General features: G+C 41.1%; 1 protein-coding gene across 1 annotated transcript in view; it reads right to left on the reverse strand.

Annotated features, from left to right (window-relative positions):
• Positions 1-24634, reverse strand: part of LOC135218667 (GTPase-activating protein and VPS9 domain-containing protein 1-like) — a 387415-nt gene that overhangs the window by 82100 nt on the left and 280681 nt on the right. The window contains exon 17 of the mRNA XM_064255113.1: positions 4982-5193. Coding sequence (XP_064111183.1) covers positions 4982-5193 — 212 coding nt within the window. The remainder of the gene's footprint in view (positions 1-4981; positions 5194-24634) is intronic.

Below are 24634 nucleotides of genomic sequence, written 5' to 3' on the forward strand. Positions count from 1 at the left end.
TCTAGAAGGTGTCTGTTTATGTATTTAAGTTGTGTTGTGACGTCATAGACAAGATGGTGGCGGCGTCGGGGGGATGTAAACAATAACACTGGGGAGTAGAAGGCACGTGCTGGTGGTGTTCGGTTGGTAGGGGAGAGAGCTCTGTCTGGTGGGAGTTTTTGGGTCATAAGTCTTGTTTTGCTGTTGATCTAAGGTGATTTCTGGAGTATAGTGGAGTTGGAGAATGCGTACAGGTGGGTAGATTATTCATTTGTGTAAATAAAAGGGGTTAGGCTAAGCTAAAATTCAAACTGGTAGCAGAGAGTGGTTGATCAAAGATGCCTGGATCCGACAGTGAACAAAGGGAGACTAGATGGAGAAGGGAATGTCCTAGGTTTAGCGGGATACAAAAAGAGTACAAAGAATGGAAAGGTCAAGCCGAAGATTGGCTATTGTTGCATGGAGAAGATACAAAATACCCGGTGATAGAAATGAGAATGAGCTTAAAAGGGAAAGCCCGAGAACTAGTGGAAGGATTAGATAAAGATAAACTTACTGGTACAGAGGGTCCAAAGATAATCCAAGAGAAACTAGATAATGCCTAACTAAAAGACTCGGTAATGGAGAATTACGGCAGAATAAAAAGATACATTCTAATAAGAAGAGAATCTAGTGAAAAGATGGCGGACTATTTAATTAGATACGAGAAGGCAGCATCTGAGTGTGAAAGAGCAATGGGGAAAGGTGCGCTTGCAGGGGAAGTCAAGGGTTATCATGTAATAGAGCAAGCAAATCTCATGGAAAATAAAAAACAAATGGTATTATCGGCTTGTGGGCAAGAAAAGTTAGAGTACGAAACAGTGTCACAAACAATGAAAAGACTATTTGAGGGATTAGGTACTAGAGAGGAACGGGAATGGTGGGGGTCATTAGAAGGAAATGCCAGTTCTGGGAGAAGGAGGGAAACCCAGAGATATCAGGGAAGATGGAACCGAGGTAGGGGTGGAGGAAATCCTATAAACAAAGAAGGGAAGGTAACAGTATGTGCAATATGCAGCTCGGAATGGCATTGGGCTAGGGATTGTCCTCAGAATTTTCATAATAGGAAGAAAACTGAAACTGGGACAGAAGAAGAAGAGGTTTATGTAGGAGAAGTTAACAAAATAGTGGAAGTGTCGTGGGAGGTGGCTGATGCAATTTTGGACAGTGTAAATCAACAGTTTGCGGGGAATTGTGACTAGCACGTATTGTCATGGATTTGAGCCAGGAAGAGTTGAGGAGAATGAGGGACACTAGGACAGTCTAATAAAGTGTTTAATTTTGGTGAGACATTTTATAAGTCCAAAGGAATAATAGAAATACGTGTGATACTAAAAAGCAGAAAGTTTTATTTGAAGACAGAAATTCTGCAGGGTGATATACCCTGGCTGGTAGGTAAGCAAACCATGAGTAAAATGGGTATGACCCTAAATTTGAAAGAAAATTGTCATAATAGAAGTATTAGGGGGAATGAAAGTAGAGTTAAGAGAAGACAAACATGGTCATTTAAGAGTACCAATAAGGAGGAGGAAGGTAAAAGAATTATTACTGGAGGGTTGGAAGGGAAAGAATCTGAGGGAAATTAAGAACACAATGAAGAAATTACATTTACAGTTTGGTCATGGAAGTGGAGATAAAATATGGAACCTAACAGAGGAAGCACAATGGAGTAATTGGTTAGTCAAAAAAGAAAAAGAGGAAATAAGAAAGTTACTAACGGAACTGATTGAAAATTGTGAGGTTTGTAAAAGATACAAAAGAAACCCAGCCAAACCAGTAGTAGGAGTAAAACATTTAATGAAGTTGTAGCGATGGATGTGGGAGAGATAGAAGAGAGAAAGTTCTTGGTAATAGTGGATATGGCAACAAGGTATTGTCAGGCCTGTTGGATAAAAGATAAGAAACCAGAAACTATAATAAAGACACTGGAGCGCCCTCCAAAATATTGTCAGATAATGGGGGAGAATTTCAAAATGAAAAAGTAAGGAGGAGGGCAGAAAGATGGAATATTAAAGTATTAGCCACAGCATCAGAATCTCCGTGGAGCAACGGATTATGTGAAAAGACCGTAGGCATGATCAAGGGAAGTGTAAGAAAGATGATGGAGGAGAAGGAAGTAGATTGGTCCATAGCATTGATATGGGTAGTGAGTGCTAGGAACTGCTTAATGAATAATGGAAGTTTCTCTCCCAACCAATTAGTATTTGGAAAAAACCCTTCACTGCCTAACCTAATGGGAGAAGAAAGTTCAAGTCCTGCAAGCAGAGAAAAAGGGATGGAAGAGGGTATGGTAAGGGACACACTGAATGCAATGCACAAGGCCAGGGAAGCGTTTATAAAAAATGAGTCATGTAATAAAATAAGAATAACGTTAAACAAAAACATCAGAGAACATTAATTTGAAGAAGCAGAGGTAGGAGATGAGGTATTCTATAAGAGGGAAAATGAAAATGAACGGAGAGGACCTGCTCAGGTAGTGGGAGTATCGGGGAAAACAATAATAGTCAAACATGGCGATTCTTTAAGAGAAGTAGCTAGGATACATGTGACTAGGATTCAACAACGATCACCAGATACAGAAGAGATATCTGCTAGAATAGATAAATCCCATGGTGTGAAAGGTAGATCAGATGGCCCAAATGAAGGGAATGTAGATTGGCAAGAAGAAGAGGAGATAATAGTAGGTGGGAGAAGGAATGCAGACACAGAAGAGACTATAGAAAGAGAGGTGGTAGAGGAAACAGTGGAAGATACCGGGGAAAGTAGGTCAATAGAAGGCAAGTTAATGGAAGAGATACCAAAATTCAAAAAGGGAAATAGAGTTGGGAGCTATAAACAACGATGCAGGACAAGAAGAATGGACTATATTAGGTCTCGCAGGAAAAAGATCAAGCCAAGCATGGGCTGATTCGTACAATGTACAAGACTCACAGTCAGGTGACAAAGGGTGGGTTAACTTGAGGGATTATAGTCAGGTAGAAAAAATTGAAGATGAAGAGGAGGTGTTGCTGGGATTTGAAAATAGAAGCATAATGGAAGCTAAAGAAAAAGAACTTCAAAGTTGGAGAGATAACCAGGTATATGAGGAGGTAAATGATGTTGGACAAAAAGCTATAGTATCTACAAGATGGATAGTAACTGAAAAGATAAAAGGGGGGGAAAGGATATGTAAAGCAAGATTGGTAGCTAGAGGGTTTGAAGAAGAGATGGCAGAGTGGGAAAAGGACGCTCTCACATGCAATGCTGAAATCTTAAAATTCTGTCTAACCATAATAAAGGTGAAAAATTGGAATTGTTATACATTGGATGTCAAAACTGCATATTTACAAGGTGACGAGATACAAAGAGAAGTGTACTTGAAGCCACCGAGGGAAGATGGTTGGAGGGGATTATGGAAGTTGAAGAAAACCATCTATGGGCTCAAGGATGCAGCAAAAGCATGGTATGGTAAAGTGGTGAAAGTAGTGAAGGAGCTTCAAGGTGAGAGAAGTAGACTAGAACCTAATATATTCTTTTGGAAAAAGGACAATTAATTGAATGGCATTTTGTGTACACACGTAGATGATTTTTGCTATGGAGGAACTGAAGGATTCTTAAAGGAAGCGATTGGGAAATTGAAAGGGAAATTGCAAGTAGGAGAACAAGTGAGTAAAAGGTTCAAGTATATAGGAGTAGTAATAGAGCAGAAGGAGAATAGATTTTCCCTTAATCAGTGGCAGTATATAAATTCTAAAAGAGAACCAGAGGCTAGAAGATATACGGGTAGTAGAGTGCTAGAACAAAAGGAGTTAACTGAGTATAGATCAGTGGTAGGACAGCTGAATTGGGTATCACTACATATGATGCCAGAAATATCTTATGATGTTAGCGAATTAAGTAAAGCATTTAAAGAAGGAACAACGCAGGATATGAAGAAGCTTATTAAAATTGTGAGAAAAACTAAGAGCATGATGGCCATACTCAACTGGGTTATATTATTTCCTTGACAGATGGGAAGATGAGAAGTTCCATATGGTGGAAGTTTAGGAAATCCAGGAGAGTGGCAAAATCCACCACTGAGGCCAAAGCCCTGAGTGTTGGGGAAGCTATAGAAGGATTGATATATTTCAAGCATTTGTGGGAAGAGGTAGTAGGAGGGAGAAATTTAGAAGCTTTGGTTAACACTGATAGTAAAACACTAATGACCGCCATCAAATCGAGCACTGGTGTAAGTAGCAAGAGATTAAAAATAGATATTGCAGCAATAAGGGAAACCATTGAATCCGGGGAAATAAAGCAAGTGGCTGATGTATTAACTAAAGCAGGAGTCTCAGGGGAATGTATTAGAAATTATGTAGAGGGTAAAGAGTTGGAGGATGAAGGAAATTAAGAGGGGACTAGGTTAGGAAACAGTCGGAGGGGAGGGAGAAAGAGATAAGTGTGATTATATATTGTATAATTGTTATTGGTATTTTATGCATTGCTGAAATATGGTGGGTGTCCTATATATGGACACCATATGGTTGATTCTAGAAGGTGTCTGTTGATGTATTTAAGTTGTGTTGTGACGTCATAGACAAGATGGCGGCGGCGTCAGGGGGATGTAAACAATAACACTGGGGAGTAGAAGGCACGTGTTGGTGGTGTTCGGTTGGTAGGGGAGAGCTCTCTGTCTGGTGGGAGTTTTTGGGTCGTAAGTCTTGTTTTGCTGTTGATCTAAGGTGATTTCTGGAGTATACTGGAGTTGGAGAATGCGTACAGGTGGGTAGATTATTTATTTGTGTAAATGAAAGGGGTTAGGGTAGGCTAAAATTCAAATAGTAAACTTGAGAATCCTTATAAAGTGATGGAGTAGCAAATGATAACATAATAATATCTATGATAAAAAAAAGAACATCAACTAGGGTATTCTGAAATCAGGCTCTTACTTTTTTTTTACTGAGCCCTTTCATAAGCAGATAAACAATGGCATAGGAAGACTTACTTATCCACATAGGATCACGTTCCAATTCAGAATAAAGTTGACCCAAAAGGTTCTCCACTAACTGGACTTTTTCATCTGGATCTGTGATCAATGCAAACTTATGGGTGAATTGGCTTATAATTTCCTCTCTTCTTTCTAAAAACATCCGTAAACATACTCCAACTATGGATGATATTATAACTTCTGTATCTGCATTTATTCGTGCTAACAACCTGAAAAGAAAACATATGAAGTCAAAATAAAAAGGCATATAAAAATTCAATAGTTCAATAATAATGATTTTAAACTTATGCACCTTATGATTCTATTTGCCATAAATAAATCCAGTAATAGTACCTTGATCTTTCATGATTCGAGTTATGCGAATTCACACACACGAACTTTTCATTGGAACCTATCTAATTGGCATACGCAATTCACTCACAGACATGCAACATTTGCAAAATTCTTGAGAAACCCTGCAGAAGTGTTTATTTTTTCCTACACAATATACAAAACCCTCAGTCCTTTACTTAAGGAATTACTTTCAGCGTAGGCTGGAATTATGACCGTTAAATTCTTGTACAAGGGTGGTTAGGCAGTAACTACCGTCTGGTAGGCAGATAGGCCTGCCTGCCCAGATGTAAACACTCCACTTTGCTTTTGGACGTCTTCAGATGAAGACATGTTTGTGAGCTCTTGCTGAGTAGCCATTAATTGCAATTTTCCCAGTGGGATCTTTAATTTATTATTTTGAACAAATAAGTATATGCTGTGTTTGATATTAATAATTAATTGACTTTAATAATTCATATGCAAACCCACTTTTTGTGATAGCCTTGATAACCGCCTTTCTACTTTGTGTTAATGGTCAGCAGCAAGAATGTGCCAACATAGTACAGCCAGCTGAAATGTTAGTCTGGTATGCCAACCCCATCGAAACCGAAGTGATGAGGTTGTGAAACAGTCCAGGATCGGAGAAACACCCATCAACTCTTACAACATCCACATAGAGTGTGACAATGCCTCCAACTGGCTGTGAAAGGTGTCTTCCAAATGCAAGCCTCACAATCTGTGACCCCTACCACACGAATCAACGAAGGAACCCAAGAGAGAAGAGCCTCAATTGATTTGTAAAGTGGAACTCGGACACCGGCAGAAGGGTTACCCACTACTTCATACAGAACACTACCGATTAGGATGCGAGGTTGAATCTAGTCTATTCGGCCCCATAAGTGATGCTAGCCTACAGTCGTCTTCCCTAAAAGCTGCCAGATCAGCTTACTTGATGTTTGAGAGACTGTTGGTTTAGTTGAATACAACGTATCAAACATTGCTTGAATTAACTGTGAGGTTCCTCCAGAGTCTGGACTGCAGAAAGAGAGAATTGACAAAGTCCACCATCCATTTATACTCGCTTTCCTTCGCTGGAGAAACAAACAACCCACAACTAGCAGCCGATTCTCTCTTCGAAGGGTATCCTCAAGTCAGTCCTGTCCAACCGCACCGGAACAGAAACAGGAGAAAGGCTGATCACCCACAAGAGTAGTACCTAAGAACCCGGAACTTACTACACCTGGGGGCCCAATACCAAAACCTGCCATGCATGATCCCATCATATTTGACCCAACCAATCCGGTTGCGCAATGATATACCAACAAGACGATGATTAACTTCTGACTACTGAGCTAGTCGTATTTGACTGTGCAATCCTGCAACCCCCAGACATGATGACGTAACACCTGGCCAACCGCCAGCCCCCATAAGAGCCAACCGTCCCCAGTTCTGCAAATCGTGTACCAAGTAAAGACTATGACATAACGCTGAGCTAGTCTCACTCGACTGCACATACCCAGACTGCCCAGTTACGATAACGTAACACCTGTGCCGAACATAACTTGGCGATGAACGCCCACCCCTAAGAGTCAATCACACTGTTGCGCCAAATGTATACTAATCAAAGATATGACATAACCTTGAGCCAGTCTCACTCGACTGCGAAACCCCGCACCAGCCAGTGACTGTGACATAACACCTGGCCGACTACAAATGGGCGAGCAATGTCCCCTAAGAGCGGAGATGCCGCAAAACGTGATCCAAAAAAAACTCCGGTTACACCAATACTAAACCAGGATAGGAGTCCGGATCTCAAGCTACATTGACTAAGTGAAGGAAGGAAGTACTCCTGGAAAACCCGGAACCAAAGCTGAACCCACACTAATCCCTTGAAGGAGGAACAGAAAAAGCCGCAGGAAAAGGTTGAGAAAGAAGCAGAAGGAGAGAAAAAAAAAGGAAGAAGCCACACTCAGAGTAACCACCAGAGAACCTAACGGCGACATGTGCAGGTGGAGAACTAACTTCCGCAGCACATAAAAGTGCCTTTAATAACAGTTATGAATTGTGGAACCAATGGGAGCCGCAGAAGGAAATTACCAGCTACCCTAACGAAAGGAGGTCGAGGGCACCAACAGTACTAAAATGGTGCATATGAACTGCCAATGGCCGTAGCGGCCCCCCCCCCCCCCCCCCCCCCCGCAATAACCGCGGTAGGCATGTTATGTCTCAAACCCCAAAAGTATAAAAATGGGAAGCAAAGAAGGACGATTACTAGGTACGCTATTGAAAGGAGGGGCTGATGACACAACCGGTATTGAAAGGAGGGGCTGGTGACACAACCGGTGCTGATATAGTCAACGATGGCACAGACGAATCGCCAACTGCCGTAGCTCCCGCAAGAACCATAGAGGACACATTGCGTCTCAAACCCAGTAAAGGATGAATACACGTAGTTGCGGAAGACTCCACAACCGCCTGTGAAGCATCCAGACCAGCAGGCTGAGAACTACTGAACCCAAGGAAGGTGCTAAGAAGACAGCCCCACAAAAATTACTTCCCTCAACCCCGAAGAGAGAGAGAGAGAGAGAGAGAGTCATCGAAACCCCCAAATTTCAGGATTGAAACAATGAAAACTCTTTGCTCTGCTGTATTAATGCCAAAGAAAACAGGAAGAGCGACAGAATACTCCAAAGCGACCTCCGAAGAATGACCCAATAAAGAAGAATGTGTAAAGACATTAGAAGAAGTTTTAGAAGAAATTGGGAGAGAAAGAAACTAGACCAACTCTGTTCCCCAAGATATATTGGCAAACATCATTAGCAAACTCAGGAAAATTCTCCAAGACATGATCGTGAATACAGTCCGTATTCAAGCTACTGTAATTCATCTTACTTTAATGCGATTTTATGATGGAGTTAGTAATTAATATCGGTATGACTACATTTTGAAAATAAGTCTTTCTATATCTCGCGCGCAGCTGGCGCAGGCAGCAGCATGCAATCAGACAGCGAGAGAGTTAAGTTGAATATAGAATTTAGGCCAAAGGCCAAGTATTGGGACCAATGAGGTCATTCAGCACTGAAAAGGAAATTGACAGTAAAAGGTTTGAAAGGTGCAATAGGAGGAAAAGCCTCTGTTGCACTATGAATCAAGTGTTGGGAGAGGGCGGAAAGTAAGGTGAAGAAAGAGAATATGAGAGGAGGTAAAGTAAAAGGAAGGCACAGAGAGAGAGAGAGAGAGAGAGATAGGCCAAATTACAATAGTCTAACCTCTCTACCTCCATATCTTTACACCATCTTCTGAGTTAATAAGTACTGTCTTAACAATATACTTGTTGTATAACTGTGTACAGGCATGAACAACTGAACGAAAAACTACTTTGTTTGCTAATACAACCGAATCTGATAGCAACATCTGTTGTTTTCACACTGATAAAAAAATAACGTAAAGCTCGTGATATCGATGAAAATGAGTGAAAACGAATGGAATCGCTGAAATTTATACAATCTAGTATTAACGGAGGGGGAAAAACTAGTTTACAATGAGACATATTAGTAAAATTTGGACTTAAAAATACGTCGTAAGATGAACAATATGACTTTGTTCCATCTTTGACCCAGTGAGATGGTTGCATTAGGAGTGAAAGAAATTGACTAATCGGCATCTCTGCCTGCCTAGGGCACGTCCTCCCTTTCCAGTAGGGTTGTGTCAATGGCAAGCTTGTAATTGTAATTCGACTGAAATGTAATCAATTACACATTTTCAAAGTACAGTACAGTGTTCTCCCTGTATTCGTGGGGAATGTGTACCAGACACCCCAGTGAATAGTTAAAACCCGCGAATAGTTAAAACCACCTCTAAAAATGCTTATAACTGCCTATCTTGAAAGTTCAGATACCAAATGTATACCTTAAATAACATTCTACTTCAAATATACCTAAAATTACTAACTTATTACTGTATTAAAAGGTTATATTATTATCATTTCAAAGTCATCTTGAACATTTTACCATTTAAAATATATACCTACAGCCAGAGGTATATATTTTAAATGAGAGAGAGAGAGAGAGAGAGAGAGAGAGAGAGAGAGAGAGAGAGAGAGAGAGCCATTGAATGGCAACATCATATATCTGACCATCAAGAGTGAAATTATGAATTATTTCTGAGAGAGAGAGAGAGAGAGAGAGAGAGAGAGAGAGAGAGAGAGAGAGAGAGAGAGAGAGAATAACTCCTAGACTCCAACTCCTTCCCCTCCGCCAGTTCGTATATCAAACTGCCATTTACTTCCCCACCTTCCTCCAAGTGGATAAAAAGACTGGGAATTGCTATTTTTTTTATTGATCTTATTAATATTTAAAAATTAGTTTTACGGTAAATAATTTATTTATACTACAAAACAAATAAACATACATAAGTGAGAGAGAGAGAGAGAGAGAGAGAGAGAGAGAGAGAGAGAGAGAGAGAGAGAGAGAGAGAGAGAGAGAGAGAGAGTTTATCTCTATGTTCTCTCAGAAATGTTAATTTAAGTACATACACTTCTAATGATTTCAGTGAAACAGAGGGATAGCGTTACAACTATGACATACATATCTCGTGTGGCAAAGGAGAGAGAGAGAGAGAGAGAGAGAGAGAGAGAGAGAGAGAGAGAGAGAGAGAGAGAGAGAGAGAGAGTTATCCTTATTTACAAGAGTGTAATGGATAGATAATTATATTTCTTTAAAATACTATCACAAATGAATTTTGAAATTAGTTATATTATTATTATTATGCAAAAATATTAATAAACATATATGTTCACATATACCATAGAAATTCTCTCATCTCCGTAAGAGAGAGAGAGAGAGACCTTACAGACCTTACAGACCTTACAGACCTTACATCTTGTTCGGGTTGCCCCAGGTCCCTCAGTGTGAGGCACCTCTAATGTCTACCAGAGAGTTGCTAGTACATCTTCCGGTATATTTTGCATCTTCCAATCTTGGATGGTCTGGGATGCAGTTTAGATATTTGTCGAGCTTATTCTTAAACACATCTACGCTCACTCCTGATATATTCCTCAGATGAGCTGGCAACGCATTGAATAGACGCTGCATTATCGATGCTGGTGCGTAGTGGATTAATGTCCTGTGTGCTTTCCTTATTTTTCCTGGTATAGTTTTGGGCACTATTAATCTACCTCTGCTTGCTCTTTCTGATATTTTTAGTTCCATGATATTTTCTGCTATTCCTTCTATCTGTTTCCATGCCTGAATTATCATGTAGCGTTCTCTTCTCCTTTCTAGACTATATAATTTTAAGAATTGTAGTCTTTCCCAGTAGTCTAGGTCCTTAACTTCTTCTATTCTAGCTGTAAAGGACCTTTGTACACTCTCTATTTGTGCAATATCCTTTTGATAGTGTGGGTACCATATCATATTGCAATATTCAAGTGGACTACGAACATATGTTTTATAAAGCATAATCATGTGTTCAGCTTTTCTTGTTTTGAAGTGCCGTAACAACATTCCCATTTTTGCTTTACATTTTACCAACAGAGTTGCTATTTGATCATTGCATAACATGTTCCTATTCATCATCACACCAAGGTCTTTAACTGCTTCCTTATTTGTGATGGTCTCATTTCTGGGCTCAGCTCGTGTCGGCCTATGAAAGGATTCTTAATATCATTCTTTCTAGGTAAAATTAATCTAAAATTACCAGAGAAAAACAAAATTAAGAAAATGTCAGTAAAACTGACTCGCTCACTCTTAAAAAGAAGTGTCGGTATGGTAATAGGGGCGAGTGGGAACACTACCACGAGACATTCACCAATTAGACCTTCCAATCAGAATCCCCACAAGAGAGAGCTGATACCAACGGGCGATGCAGCCGCTACTACTACTACTAGAGGACGCCACGGACAGCAGCGCCCCTAGCGGTCATCCTTAATATTTAGCACTAGCGTACAGACGCATTTTTCTCTGTGCTGTGCCTTTACGGGATTTATTATCTTCTTCGTTATGGAACGTTCTGCAATCGCAACGGCTAAGTTAAGTGCCTCATAAGTAATGTTTTACTATAATTTTATCTTCCGGGAACCAGTATTTTCCTTCTAATAGGTCATATACGGTTTCCCGGTTGTCTCGTGGCGGCGCCATGCTGCCTTGTTAAGAATTCCCGGTCCTCCATACTGGGACTTCTTATACTTATGGGCTTACCTTTTTCGTTCATCGTTTTTACATCGAGTTTTAGCTAGATTAGCCCCCTTACCATTTCTCTTAGTTTGGTATTTAGGGCTATTATTATTGTTCCAGCCCAGCATCCCGGCTCTTGCTCTTCATCGGCTTTCGCTGGCTCCGAGTAGGCTTCTGTTCCTCGGAACAGTTTGCCTCCTCCTGGGCTTCTTTTTCTTCTACTAAAAGTGTCTTTTCCATCTTTACGATGTAATTTTATTCTATTTAGGGTGTTAGGCTAGCCTAGGTGCATGTTCCATGTTTTGGTACAGCCTGGTTCACGTGGCCCTCCCACGGTTGTGTTGCTCGCGGCTTAGGCCACTTGCGGTCACGTGTTCCATCGCACCTTACCCTTCCCCTTCCCTCCCTACCAGGTATAGGGAGGTGCTGGGGGACCCCTTGGTTGTCATGACAACCTCAGTTGCCCTCCTCCCTCCCTCTCTGAGGTGGCCAGGGGTTCCTCCCAGCGGGGGGTATAGGGCGACCACTCATAGGGTACCGTGTCTCCGAGCGGGTAGTGTTGAGACGGGGAGGAGTAGGCCACCCCCCCCCTCTCTCTCTCCCGCCGTGTTACGCCGAGACCCTCCCCCCCCTTCCCCAGTTGCTCAGCCACCTTCCCTTTCTATAACGAACGGAGCCTTCCGTCGCAGCCGGGGCACCTTTGGTTATAGATTACTGGCTCCGCCAGCGGGCGGGGTGGTCACTACTAGTGGTCGGTTGCTTGCCTACTATATCCTTATATCTCTCCCCCGCTACCGGAAGGGAGCTTGCTTCTTACCCGGGCACTCTTCTAGTAGACGGGTGGAGGAAGGTTTGATATTATTGTATTTTAAGGATATACCCTAATTTTACGATGATTTGTTTAATTTTATTATTCATATGCTTACCATCCCCGCCATTTTTCGTCGTGGTTTCCTTTTACCACCACTCCTGGTTGGATTCTATCTTTTGTCCCCGCCGTCAGCGGAGCATAGCCTAGGACAACCAACCAACCTTGTTACCACACGTATTATGGCGGGGCTCTGGTTTAATCTAACTTTCTCGCTCCGGCACCAGCGGAGCAACTGTTAGACTGTAAGTGTTCTCCTGATACTCATGTATTTTTCCAACTTACAGGCTACCAACTGTCAGGTCCCGGCGTGCAACGCGACGTTGTACGACCCCTGCGGCCACGATGAGTGCAGGTCTCACGCTCCTTGTGCCACGTCATTCAACGATATGATCGTCTGGCACCCGGAAGCCTGCGCCATCTGCTACGACCTAGTCGGTCAGCTGGTGGAGGGGGTAAGTCGATTATAGGCTTCTTTATCATTTACTAACAACTCTTAGACATAAGTTTGTTAACCCCGTTCCGCCATTAGAAGCTCATCTCGCCCTTTCTTCCAGGCTACTAGTGTGAGGGAGGTCGCCCTTGCTACCCTGAAAGCGTGGGTGGGCGGCTTCGGGAAGAACGCCGCCAAAGGCCAGCCGTACATCCTTGATAAGAAGCTGGCCGTCCAGATCTTCCCGGCGCAAGTCAACAGGGTACGTTGACCCCTTGTCCGCAGCCCCTCTCATAGCCTCCATCCAGCAAGATCTCCAGCAATCTTTCGGGGTCGTAGCTTCTCAGGAGTCGGTCCCGGACGTCGCTGCCCTGGACCTAAACATCGAGCCGATGGCGGTTGGAGTAGAGGATTTGTTGGTTGAGGTAGGTGTGTCGGGCACCCAAGGTCTTTCCTTGAGTGTTCCCGGATCTTCTCCTGTCCCTTCTTCGAGCGCCTCTTTCCAAGGCTTTGTGGGATCTGAGATCCCTACCCGCTCTCCCGCTCTCTCTGTACCTCCTAAGGTGAAGGGACAGAGAGAACCGAAGACTATCTAAGACGACTTCTAAGAAGTCGTCTTCGTCTTCTTCGGCTAGGAAGTCTTCGACTTCTTACGCTGACGCGGTGAAGGCCAAGCCGAGCTCTTCTTACTCGAAGAGCTCTAGAAGCAAGGCTTCTAAGGAGAAGGCTCGCGCTCCCGCCGAGCCAGTGCCTTCTCCTGCCTCCACCGCATCCACTCCGGCAACGCCGGTGGGAGGAGCGGGACCCAGCACCTTTGATCCCACTGCTTTCTCAGCAGTGGTGATGCAACAGGTGGGTGAGATGGTTGGTTCGCAAGTCTCCGCCCTGGGGACGAAATTTGAGCAGATGTTTGCACAACTGTCAAGCACCCTGTCTCAATCAGGCCAATCCATCCAGGATCTCTCTAACAGGGTTAGAGAGAATGAGGACCGAGTGGCTGGGCTCTCTCAGGTCCCTCTTCCAGTCTCCCCAGGGCCAAGCGCTGGTATTTTCCAGCTCCCGCCATACGACTCTCTGCCAGCTTTCTCTATGGAGAACCCTTGGAGAGTAGCCGCCTACGCTCCATTTAAGGATGGGATGATCTCTATCCCGGAGTGTGGAACTCGAAGGATTGAGGACTTCGAGTTTTATCCTCCGGGTCTGGCGCAGCCTTTCATCGGCTATGCTAGGCTGACTGTAGCGGCTCTTACTAGGGAAGACAAGATCTCTAGGGAAGATGTTCTCTACAGTAGGGATCATGCCCAACGGGAATGGGTTCACTGCCTTGAGGACTGGGAGTGCACAAACACTAAGCTCCAGGCCTATAAGAGTCCTTTCACTATTTTTGCGACGGAAGAAGAGGCTTCTCTTCCGTTCGCCACGAAAATAGTAGAGAGGACTCTTCAGGCAGTCCTCAAGGATGAGCCCATGCCACAGCTAAGGGAGGCGGAGTCTACTTCTCCGCTCTTCCCAGCTTTTGGAGAATTGTGGGAGAACTTGCCAGCCACATTCACGCTTGGCAAGCTCAAACCGGACTGCGCCATGGACCAGTTCGGCGAGAAGCTTCCAAGACTGCCTGATTCCTTGATTCAGGCGGAGTTTGACGCGCGAACTAGGTTTGGCAGGTCCCTCAATTCTCTAATAATAACGGAAATGGCTGCTCTTTCATATGCTACAGAACCGCTGTTTAAGATCTTGGCCAAATCCCAGCTTCAGAAGGTTCAGACAGATGCTTTCGACTTCTTCCAAGCTAGGAGGAATTGCCGAAAGCACGTTCTGCAGGAGTGCACTATTAGGCACGAGCCTAATAGACTCCTGGCTTCTAGCATGTGGGGAGCGGATCTCTTCCCAGAATCCGCTGTAAATGAAGTGCACCACGAGGCTGCTAGGCTCAACCAGAGCCTTAGAGCTAGGTGGGGAATTTCATCTAAGAGGAAGCAAGAATCCGCCCCCACTGCTGGTAAGAAACCAAAGAAGTCTGGTAAAAGGTTCCAGCCTTACCAGAAACACCAGCAACAGCAGCAATTTGTTCAGGCCGTCCCGGTTACCCAACAGGGACAACCTGGTAGTTCGAAACAGAACCAGCCCATCCTCCTGCTGTCTCCTCAATCACAACCGTCGACCTCCTACGCACTCTCGCCGGCCTTCAACCCTACGTATGAAGGTCAGGGCTACACTCCCTTTAACAAGCAGCCGAGAGGTAGGGCGAGAGGCTACTTTCGCCAGCGTGGCGCAGGACGGGCGACAAGGAGCAGGCAGTTCAGAGGAGGGCGTGGTGGTCAACCCGCCCATCAACAATGAGGCTCCCCAGGTAGGAGGGAGGCTGTTCCTCTTCCGTCACAGGTGGGGGTTCAGCAATTGGGCACAGAGCATAGTGTCCAAAGGGTTGGGTTGGAGTTGGATCAAAGATCCTCCTCCAATCAAATCATTCCACCAAATACCATCAGAGGAATTGACAGATTACGCAGAGGAACTCCTTCAGAAAGGAGCTATTGCGAGAGTCAAGCATCTAAAATTTCAAGTCGCTTATTCAGCGTGCCAAAGAAAGGCTCAACAAAAAGAAGGGTAATCTTAGACTTGTCAAAGCTAAACTCTTTCATTCGTTGCGACAAGTTCAAGATGCTTACCCTCTCGCAAGTAAGGACCTTACTTCCGCGTGGAGCCGTCACATGCTCCATCGATCTTACAGACGCATACTATCATATCCCTATAGCCAGACACTTCCGCCCATTCCTAGGGTTCAGGCTAGGAAATCAGACATTCTCATTCAAAGTGATGCCCTTCGGTCTGAATGTAGCCCCCAGGGTATTCACGAAAATAGCAGAAGTGGTTGTACAACAATTGAGAACTCAGGGAATCATGGTAGCAGCTTACCTCGACGATTGGTTGATCTGGGCACCAACCGTCGAGGAATGTCTCAATGCCACCAAAAGGTAGTTCACTTTCTGGAACATCTGGGGTTCCAGATAAACAAAACGAAATCCAGACTTACCCCGGAGTCTCGTTTTCAGTGGCTGGGAATCCAATGGGATTTGCCTTCCCACAATCTGTCAATTCCAGTGGCCAAACGGAAGGAAATAGCAAAATTGGTCAGGCAATTTCTCAAATGCAAGCAAACATCAAGGAGAAACCAGGAAAGAATCCTAGGGTCCCTTCAGTTTGCTTCGGTAACAGATATCCTCCTGAAAGCAAGGCTAAAAGATATAAATCGAGTTTGGCGATCGAGAGCAAACACCAAATCTCGAGACAAGTTGTCAGTAATTCCACAGATCCTTCGCAATCAACTCCGTCCATGGTCGAAAGTAAAGAACTTAGCCAAGCAGGTACCCCTTCAATATCCCCTTCCAGTGTTAACCATTCACACGGATGCCTCCCTGTCCGGGTGGGGGGGATATTCTCAGTTCAAACAGGTTCAGGGGACTTGGTCAGTTCAATTTCGCCAGCTCCACATAAACGTTCTGGAAGCAATGGCAGTATTTCTTACCTTGAAGAGACTGCTTCCCCCGAAAAAGTCTCATCTAAGGCTAGTTTTGGACAGTGCAGTGGTAGTTCATTGCATCAACAGAGGAGGGTCCAAATCCAAGCATGTGAACCATGTCATGATAGCCATTTTTGCCCTAGCAAACAAACACAAATGGCATCTGTCCGCCACTCACCTGGCGGGGGTAAGAAATGTGATAGCAGACGCTTTGTCCCGGTCAGTGCCTCTGGAATCAGAATGGTCCCTAGACGACGGGTCATTCCAGTGGATAAGCCGGAGATCCCAGGTCTCCAAGTAGATCTCTTCGCCTCACAAGCGAACCACAAGCTCCCTTGCTATGTGGCCCCCAACCTGGACCCTCTGGCTTATGCCACGGACGCCCTGTCGTTAGATTGGGATCAGTGGAGAAAAATTTATGTTTTTCCTCCAGTGAATCTTCTTTTGAAAGTCTTAAGCAAGCTGAGGACTTTCAAAGGAATAGTAGCTCTGATTGCACCGGACTGGCCCAAGAGCAACTGGTATCCTCTTCTTCTGGAATTGGGTCTCCGACCTCAACGGATTCCCAATCCCAAGCTGTCACAATCAGTACAAATGAGGACTGTGTTCGCTTCCTCAGGAATTCTTCAGACCCTAACTTTATGGACTTCATGAAGTTTGCGGCTAATAAAGATGCTAATATTGATCCACAAAATATTCTCTTCCTAGAATCAGATAAGAGAGAGTCAACCATTAGACAATATGACTCAGCTGTTAAAAAATTAGCATCTTTCCTGAAAGAATCAAACACTACAACCATGACAGTTAATCTAGCTATATCCTTTTTCAGGTCCTTGTTTGAAAAAGGTTTAGCAGCTAGCACTATTACTACTCATAAATCGGCTTTGAAGAAGATCTTTCAGTTAGGTTTTCAGATAGATCTGACTGAATCTTATTTCACGTCTATTCCTAAAGCCTGTGCTAGACTTAGACCTTCTCAAAGGCCTACTGCAGTTTCATGGTTCTTAAATGATGTCCTCAAACTAGCTTCAGATACTGACAACTCGTCTTGTACATTCATAATGCTTCTTAGGAAGACATTATTCTTATTAAGCCTAGCTTCAGGAGCTAGAATTTCAGAACTGTCGGCTCTATCCAGAGATGCGGGTCATGTGGAATTCCTCCCCTCAGGAGAAGTTCTGCTTGCTCCGGATCGTAGCTTTTTAGCTAAAAATGAGGATCCTCTGGCAAGGTGGGCTCCTTGGAAAGTCATCCCACTTCCCCAAGATCCTTCTCTCTGCCCAGTATCAACTTTAAGAGCCTTTCTATCTCGTACATCCTCAAGATCCTCAGGTCCTCTCTTCATGAGAGAAAAAGGTGGTGGTACTTTGTCAGTAAAAGGTATTAGACAACAAATCCTTTACTTTATTAAACAAGCCAATCCTGATTCATTCCAAAAGCACATGACATCAGGGGAGTAGCCACCTCAATTAATTACTTTCAACATATGAACTTTGAGGATCTTAAAAAGTATACTGGATGGAAATCCCCGACAGTCTTTAAACGTCATTACCTAAAGTCCTTGGAATCTTTAAAATTTTCAGCAGTAGCAGCGGGAAACATTGTTTCTCCTGATACTGATAGTAGTCGTAGTATAGATCCAGGTCTCCTTTCTACCTACCTCAGCCAACATGCCTCACCCTATCGCCATGCTACTCGGATATCCTAGCCTTAGCCGCTGAATCATACTAGTGGATTGTCCCTTATTTTTTTGCTAGGGACATCCACACTTGTACTGTTATTGTACTTCAGTGTACCTACCCTTATTTTTATGCTAGGGTAGGACACAATGTGTTTGTATATTATGTAAATAATTTTCTAAGTAAATCTAATTTGTAAAAATTACACTGCATTATTATATTTACTGTGTTTACTGTAATTTTAAGTACTTTACATTACTAACTTTCTTTTATGTTACTGTTTAAAATAAGTTAGCCTTAAGTACTTAGTTTATATGCTGTAATTGATTTACTATTATATCCCTCATTTTACAACTGCTTTTCATTTGTCCCTTTTTTCCCATCTTGTCTGTTTCTCTGGTACTCTTTCATAGGCCGACACGAGCTGAGCCCAGAAAAGGGATTTTGACGAAGGAAAAATCTATTTCTGGGTGATTGGCTCGTGTCGCCCTATGAATCCCACCCTGTATTGTTTGCCCCCCCTGCAGGACAAGATGTTTTTAGATTAAGGATGACCGCTAGGGGCGCTGCTGTCTGTGGCGTCCTCTAGTAGTAGTAGTAGCGGCTGCATCGCCCAATGGTATCAGCTCTCTCTTGTGGGGATTCTGATTGGAAGGTCTAATTGGTGAATGTCTCGTGGTAGTGTTCCCACTCGCCCTATTACCATACCGACACTTCTTTTTAAGAGTGAGCGAGTCAGTTTTACTGACATTTTCTTAATTTTGTTTTTCTCTGGTAATTTTAGATTAATTTTACCTAGAAAGAATGATATTAAGGATCCTTTCATAGGGCGACACGAGCCAATCACCCAGAAATAGAGTTTTCCTTCGTCAAAATCCCTTTATTAGGTCCCTTATATGCATATAGCTTTCTTTCTCTGTCTCCATAATTTATTGATTCAAATTTATCAGAGTTAAATACCATCCTATTTACCTCTGCCCAATCATATACTTTGTTAAGGTCTCTTTGTAGAGCGTTCCTATCTTCATCACAAGTAATTTCTCTACTTATTCTTGTGTCATCTGCGAAACTACTCACTACCGAATCCTTAACATTATTGTCTATGTCTTCAATCATAATAACAAACAGTATTGCAGCTAACACCGTACCTTGCGGCACACCGGATATTACCTTGGCTTCATCCGATTTCTCGTCGTTTGCAATAACTATCTGTTTTCTGTTGTGTAAAAATTCTTTTAACCATCTTCCTACTTTATCCACGATATTGTGTTTTCTAATTTTCTTCGCTAATATATTATGGTCTACTTTATCAAAAGCTTTTGCAAAGTCTAAATAAACCACATCTGTTTCATTTCCGCTTTTCATATTTTTGAATATGTTCTCACGGTGGACTAACAGTTGGGTTTGTGTACTTTTTCCGGGTACGAAACCATGTTGTCCTTTATTAAACAAATTATTTTTTATTAAATGTTTCATAATATTTTTCTTCATTACCCCTTTTCATACACTTTCATAATATGTATGTTAGACTCACAGGCCTATAATTACTTGCCTCTAGTCTTGATCCACTTTTGAAAGTAGGGGTAATATATGCTAATTTGTGCTCATCATAAATCTTGCCTGTATCTACACTTTGTCTTAATAATATTGCAAGTGGCTTTGCGATAGAATGAACTACTTTCTTTAACAAAATAGCAGGAATTCCATCAGGCCCTGCAGCAGCTCCATTTTTAATTTCATTAATAGCCTGCACAATATCAGCTTCATTAATATCTATGTCAGCTAAATATTCACTATTTTCATCCCTTACTTCTATATCATTATCTTCATTATCTATTCTAGGGGTGAATTCTCTATATCGTTCTGCCAGTATGTTGCAAATTTCCTTTTTTTTCATTCGTTAATCTCCCTTCAATTCTCAGAGGGCCTATTTCTATTCTTCTTTTATTCATCTTCTTCGCATATGAGTATAATAGTTTGGGGTTTTGCTTGATATTTAATAGGGTTTTTTCTTCCAAGTCCCGTTTTTCATTTTCTTTTGATTGTATAATCTTTTGTTCTGCATTTTCTATCTTACTTTTTAGTTCTATAACTTTCCATGCATTTTTTTCTTTTGCAAGACCTTTTTTCCACTTTCTGATTTTCTGGAACAAGATCCTTCTGTCTCTTGGTATGCATGAATGATGTTTACTTTTCTTCTTCGGTATATATTTTCCACTATTTTCTCCAATATTTTTATATAATATCTCCGTATTTACCCTTATGTCATCACTTACGAAAATGTTATCCCACTGGTTTGTTTAATTCTTCATTAATTTCTGACCATTTTATATTTTTTTACTGTAGAAGTTGTATTTTCCATATCCTTCCCACTTTTTCATTTCTTGCTTATCTCTATTTTCACACTTGTTTTGGAATGAACTGTTAATTCTATGACATTATGGTCTGAAATACTCGCATTATAAACTATTATTTCTTTAACATAATTCATCTCGTTCACAAATACTAGTCTAAAGTATTTTCCTCTCTTGTTGGCAGGTGATTTATTTGTTGAATGTTGTATTCTAGTAGCATATCTAATAGCTTTTCAAATTGCCTCTTATCTTCTGCACTACTATTACTCTCTTTTTTATATGTATAAGTACAACCACAATCTCCTATTCGTTCTTTCCATTCTACGAAAGGAAAGTTGAAGTCACCAGATAGGAGAATAGTCCAGTCCTTGTGATTTCTACATATATCATCCAATTTTTCAATTATTAAGTCAAACTCTTTAGTATTAGGAGGTCTATATATTACTATGTTCATCAATTTTTCAGATTCAAATTCTACCGCTATTAGTTCACATTCTGAGTTACTATATTTCTCATATATTTTCCTTGTTTTTTGTCTTTCCCATATATTGCGGTTCCCCCTTGATTCCTATTTTTTCTATCTGATCTATAAGTTTGGAACCCTTTTATTTGATCATCATTCCCAGTCCTCTTGGGAATACCAGGTTTCACTTATATTCATTATATCTATTTCTTTTCATTTTGGGTTAGTTCTTCTAAGTACTCTATTTTTCTTTTGAGTTACTCGTAACTAAACCCTGCGCATTCATCACTATGATGGTTTGCGTGTTTTCTCCTTCATTTAATACTGGTAGTAATAAGGATTTTCCCATGTCTCGTTTGCCTGTTCTGGTATGTTGTTCTTTTTTCATTTCCAGAAATTCTGACATTAAAAAATCCAACTTTTTCCATATATTTGATCTTCCTTCATCATAATTATTCATTTTGTGTCTGAATCTGCAATTTTCTCCGTTTCTGCAATATCCTCTTGCATAATAAATACAGTTATTATCTCTTGAGTAGAATTTCGGAGCTGATGCTTTGAAATTTTTTGCTGACACCTCTGCATATCTCATTGGTGGTTGCTTTTCTCTTTTACCTGATATTCTTGATTTCTCTCTTTATTTGTTTCTTTCTTATTTTGGATTTTATTACTTGGTTGGTTATTTATTTGATTATGATTCATGGCTACAGGGTGCATATATTTGCATTTTTTTGTCGAACTTACATCCTTTTCCTTCTTTTAGGTTTTTACATATTTTTTGGATGCAGATCTCTGCAATCATCCCCATATCCATCTAAGTATGCACATTTACCATATATTTCATAGTTTTTGACATATCTTAGGATGTTTGTAGTAACATCTTTCTCTAAATCTGCAATTCCCTCTTTTCAAAAGGTTGCAGATTTTGTCTTTCTTGTCTATTTTTTTCCTCTTTTCCCGTCATTGTATAGATCGGGTAGAGCCTCTTCGGGATTTGCTTTTCTGTTGTCATATCGTAATTTATTTCTTCGTAGGTATGCTGCTTTATTGCCTCATATGTAGTATCAATGAGTATCTCTGCATCCATACTTTTATCTTGTTCTTTGTTTTCCTTATTTTTTCTGTCATTTCATTTTTGTTTACTTCTCTTCCGTTTTCCTCTTCTTCTTTTTCTTCTTCTTCTTCTTCTTCCTTCCTCTTCTTCTTCTTCTTCATCCTCAACTATTTGTACATTCAATCTTGATTTAATAACATTGTCTATCCATGATAGACATGTTGAACAAAAAATTCTTGTATCTTTTCTCAAATCTTGTATTACCTCAGCACACTGTGGATGGGTCGGAATGTTGCATGCAGCACATTTTCTGATTAGGTTTTGTGGATTGACTATGCTATACCAAACCTTACACAGTTTGCATGCTTTTGGCATTCTTTTTCCTAATGCATCAATTAGGATATTCACAAGATTCACCTTATTCATTTTCTTTGTCGGAATATGTTGGTTTATGTATATTTTCTTTTTATGAGTCTCTTGACCACTTGGATTTTATTTGGAACTTCTTCAATTATTTTCAAGATGTTTTCATTAGATTTGTTCCAGTTTGAAGGATTATATCCTTCTAATATATCTATGAATGCTTTTGTATCTTTTTGGTTAGGACTGTTGCTGATTTCATAGATGAGAAATGCCAGTTCCCTTCCTGCTACCATCATCGTATTGCGAATCTGCTAAACACGCCAAATTACGCCACCTCTTCCCGCAGTTGGAACTTACTGCCATCTTGTTCTGATTTATAGTATTACACTTGATAAACTAACTTAGAAGACGCTTTATCCTACTATTTTCACACTAATCTTATCACCGATAGTTCACGAACACTTCTAGATATTTCTCAAATTCTAGTCGTATGTTAAACTTGTGATATCTGTTGATTAATCTGACTTCACGCGGGTACGTCTCACCAAGCAAGATGGCTACTACGAGAGAGAGAGAAGAGAGAGAGAGAGAGAGAGAGAGAGAGAGAGAGAGAGAGAGAGAGAGAGAAATTGCATGATCTGGAGTGGTCAACACACTCCTGCTCCTGTCACATTACTTGATATATTTGACAGCTGTTGGACCCCAGCCATCTCAGCTCGGCTAACTGGAGTTCAAAGACAAGATGGGGGTAGAATGGATTTTCTTTCATCTTACATAATTTTTTTTATTTATAAACTAAAATCTTGCTAATTCATTTAGTATTTTCTTTAATTAATTTATATTATTGCTGTTTACATTAATATTGATATCTGAAAATTAGTAAAAAATTTATTTATCATACAAAAAACATACATCTGAGAGAGAGAGAGAGAGAGAGAGAGAGAGAGAGAGAGAGAGAGAGAGAGAGAGAGAGAGAGAGAGAGAGAGAGAGAGATTATCATAGTATTTCTGTAAAATACTTTCACATATGATTTTTGTAATTACAGTTGTTGTTATTATTATTATTATTATTATCATTTGAAAATATTAATAAACATATATATATATGTGTACCATAAAAATCTCTCAACTCAGTAAAGAGAGAGAGAGAGAGAGAGAGAGAGAGAGAGAACACTCCCTCCCCTCCTGTCACATTACTTGATATATTTAACAGATGTTGGACCTCAGCTTGGACCTGGAGTTCGAAAGAAAGATGCGTGAAGACTGGGATTTCCTTCATTCTTACATAATTTTTAAAATCTATAAACTAAAATACAGTGGTCTCCCCCGTATTCGCGGGGGATGCGTACCAGAACCCCCCCTGAATAGTTAGAACCCGCAAATGTTTGGAACCCCTATAAAAACGCTAAAAACAGCCTATTTTGTTAGTTAAAACTCAAGAAAAACCACTAAAAATGTTCATACTTGGTTTTTTTAATAGTTTTATCACAAAAAGTGCATTTCATGATGAAATTGATAAAAAAAATCAGGAATTTGTGGATATTTCTCATAGAAAAATACAGCGAATGCACGAATTTTCCGCGAGTAATGCGGGGAAACGTTCCCGATAGAAATCCGCGAATGTGTGAGTCCGTTAATCCATAGAACGCGAATACGGGGTCCCACTGTATTACTAATTCCTTGTGGTATTTTCTTTAATGAATTGATTGCTCTTTACATTATTATTAATATTTGAAAATTAGTATATCATTTATTTATCATACAAAAAACACATCTCTGTAAGAGAGAGAGAGAATTATTATTGTTATTATGTGATATCATTTAATCTTATTAAACTTACTAATACAGTATTGATCAATATTAATATTTTAAAATTAGTAAATCATTTTTGTATCATAAAAATTTGTTTAGGCATGAAAATAACATCGAAATACACTAATTTTTTATTATTTATCATCGGAAAACCCTGTGAATAGATGAATTTCCTGCAAATAATGGGTAGATATGGTCCACAGAGAAATCAGCGAATCAGTGAGTCCGTGAATCCAGAGAACGCTGTGGCGGGATCACAAGCTAGAAAAAAAACAAGTGCAAAACCCTCCCCACATTTACCTAAACGATCCACCTGCCAAACCCACCCTCAGTCACACTTTCTTCTTAACACAACAAATACAGCAGGACAATTGACCTACACCTATACAAAAACAAAACAAAAAAACAAAACACAAAAACAAAAACTCTCAAAACGCATGTACTTACCAATCAATCCAGTTACTCCGGGGCTATCCTGTGCTGTCCGCTGGTTGAGGTCACAGAAATGCCAACAACAACACAAAAAATCACAACCCACAACCCAATAACACAACAACACAATGACCAAGGACTGCAACCCAACAACAACACAACAACCAAGGACCACAACAACACAACAACA

The sequence above is a fragment of the Macrobrachium nipponense genome, chromosome 9 (assembly GCF_015104395.2).
Source record: "Macrobrachium nipponense isolate FS-2020 chromosome 9, ASM1510439v2, whole genome shotgun sequence".
Taxonomy (NCBI): domain Eukaryota; kingdom Metazoa; phylum Arthropoda; class Malacostraca; order Decapoda; family Palaemonidae; genus Macrobrachium; species Macrobrachium nipponense.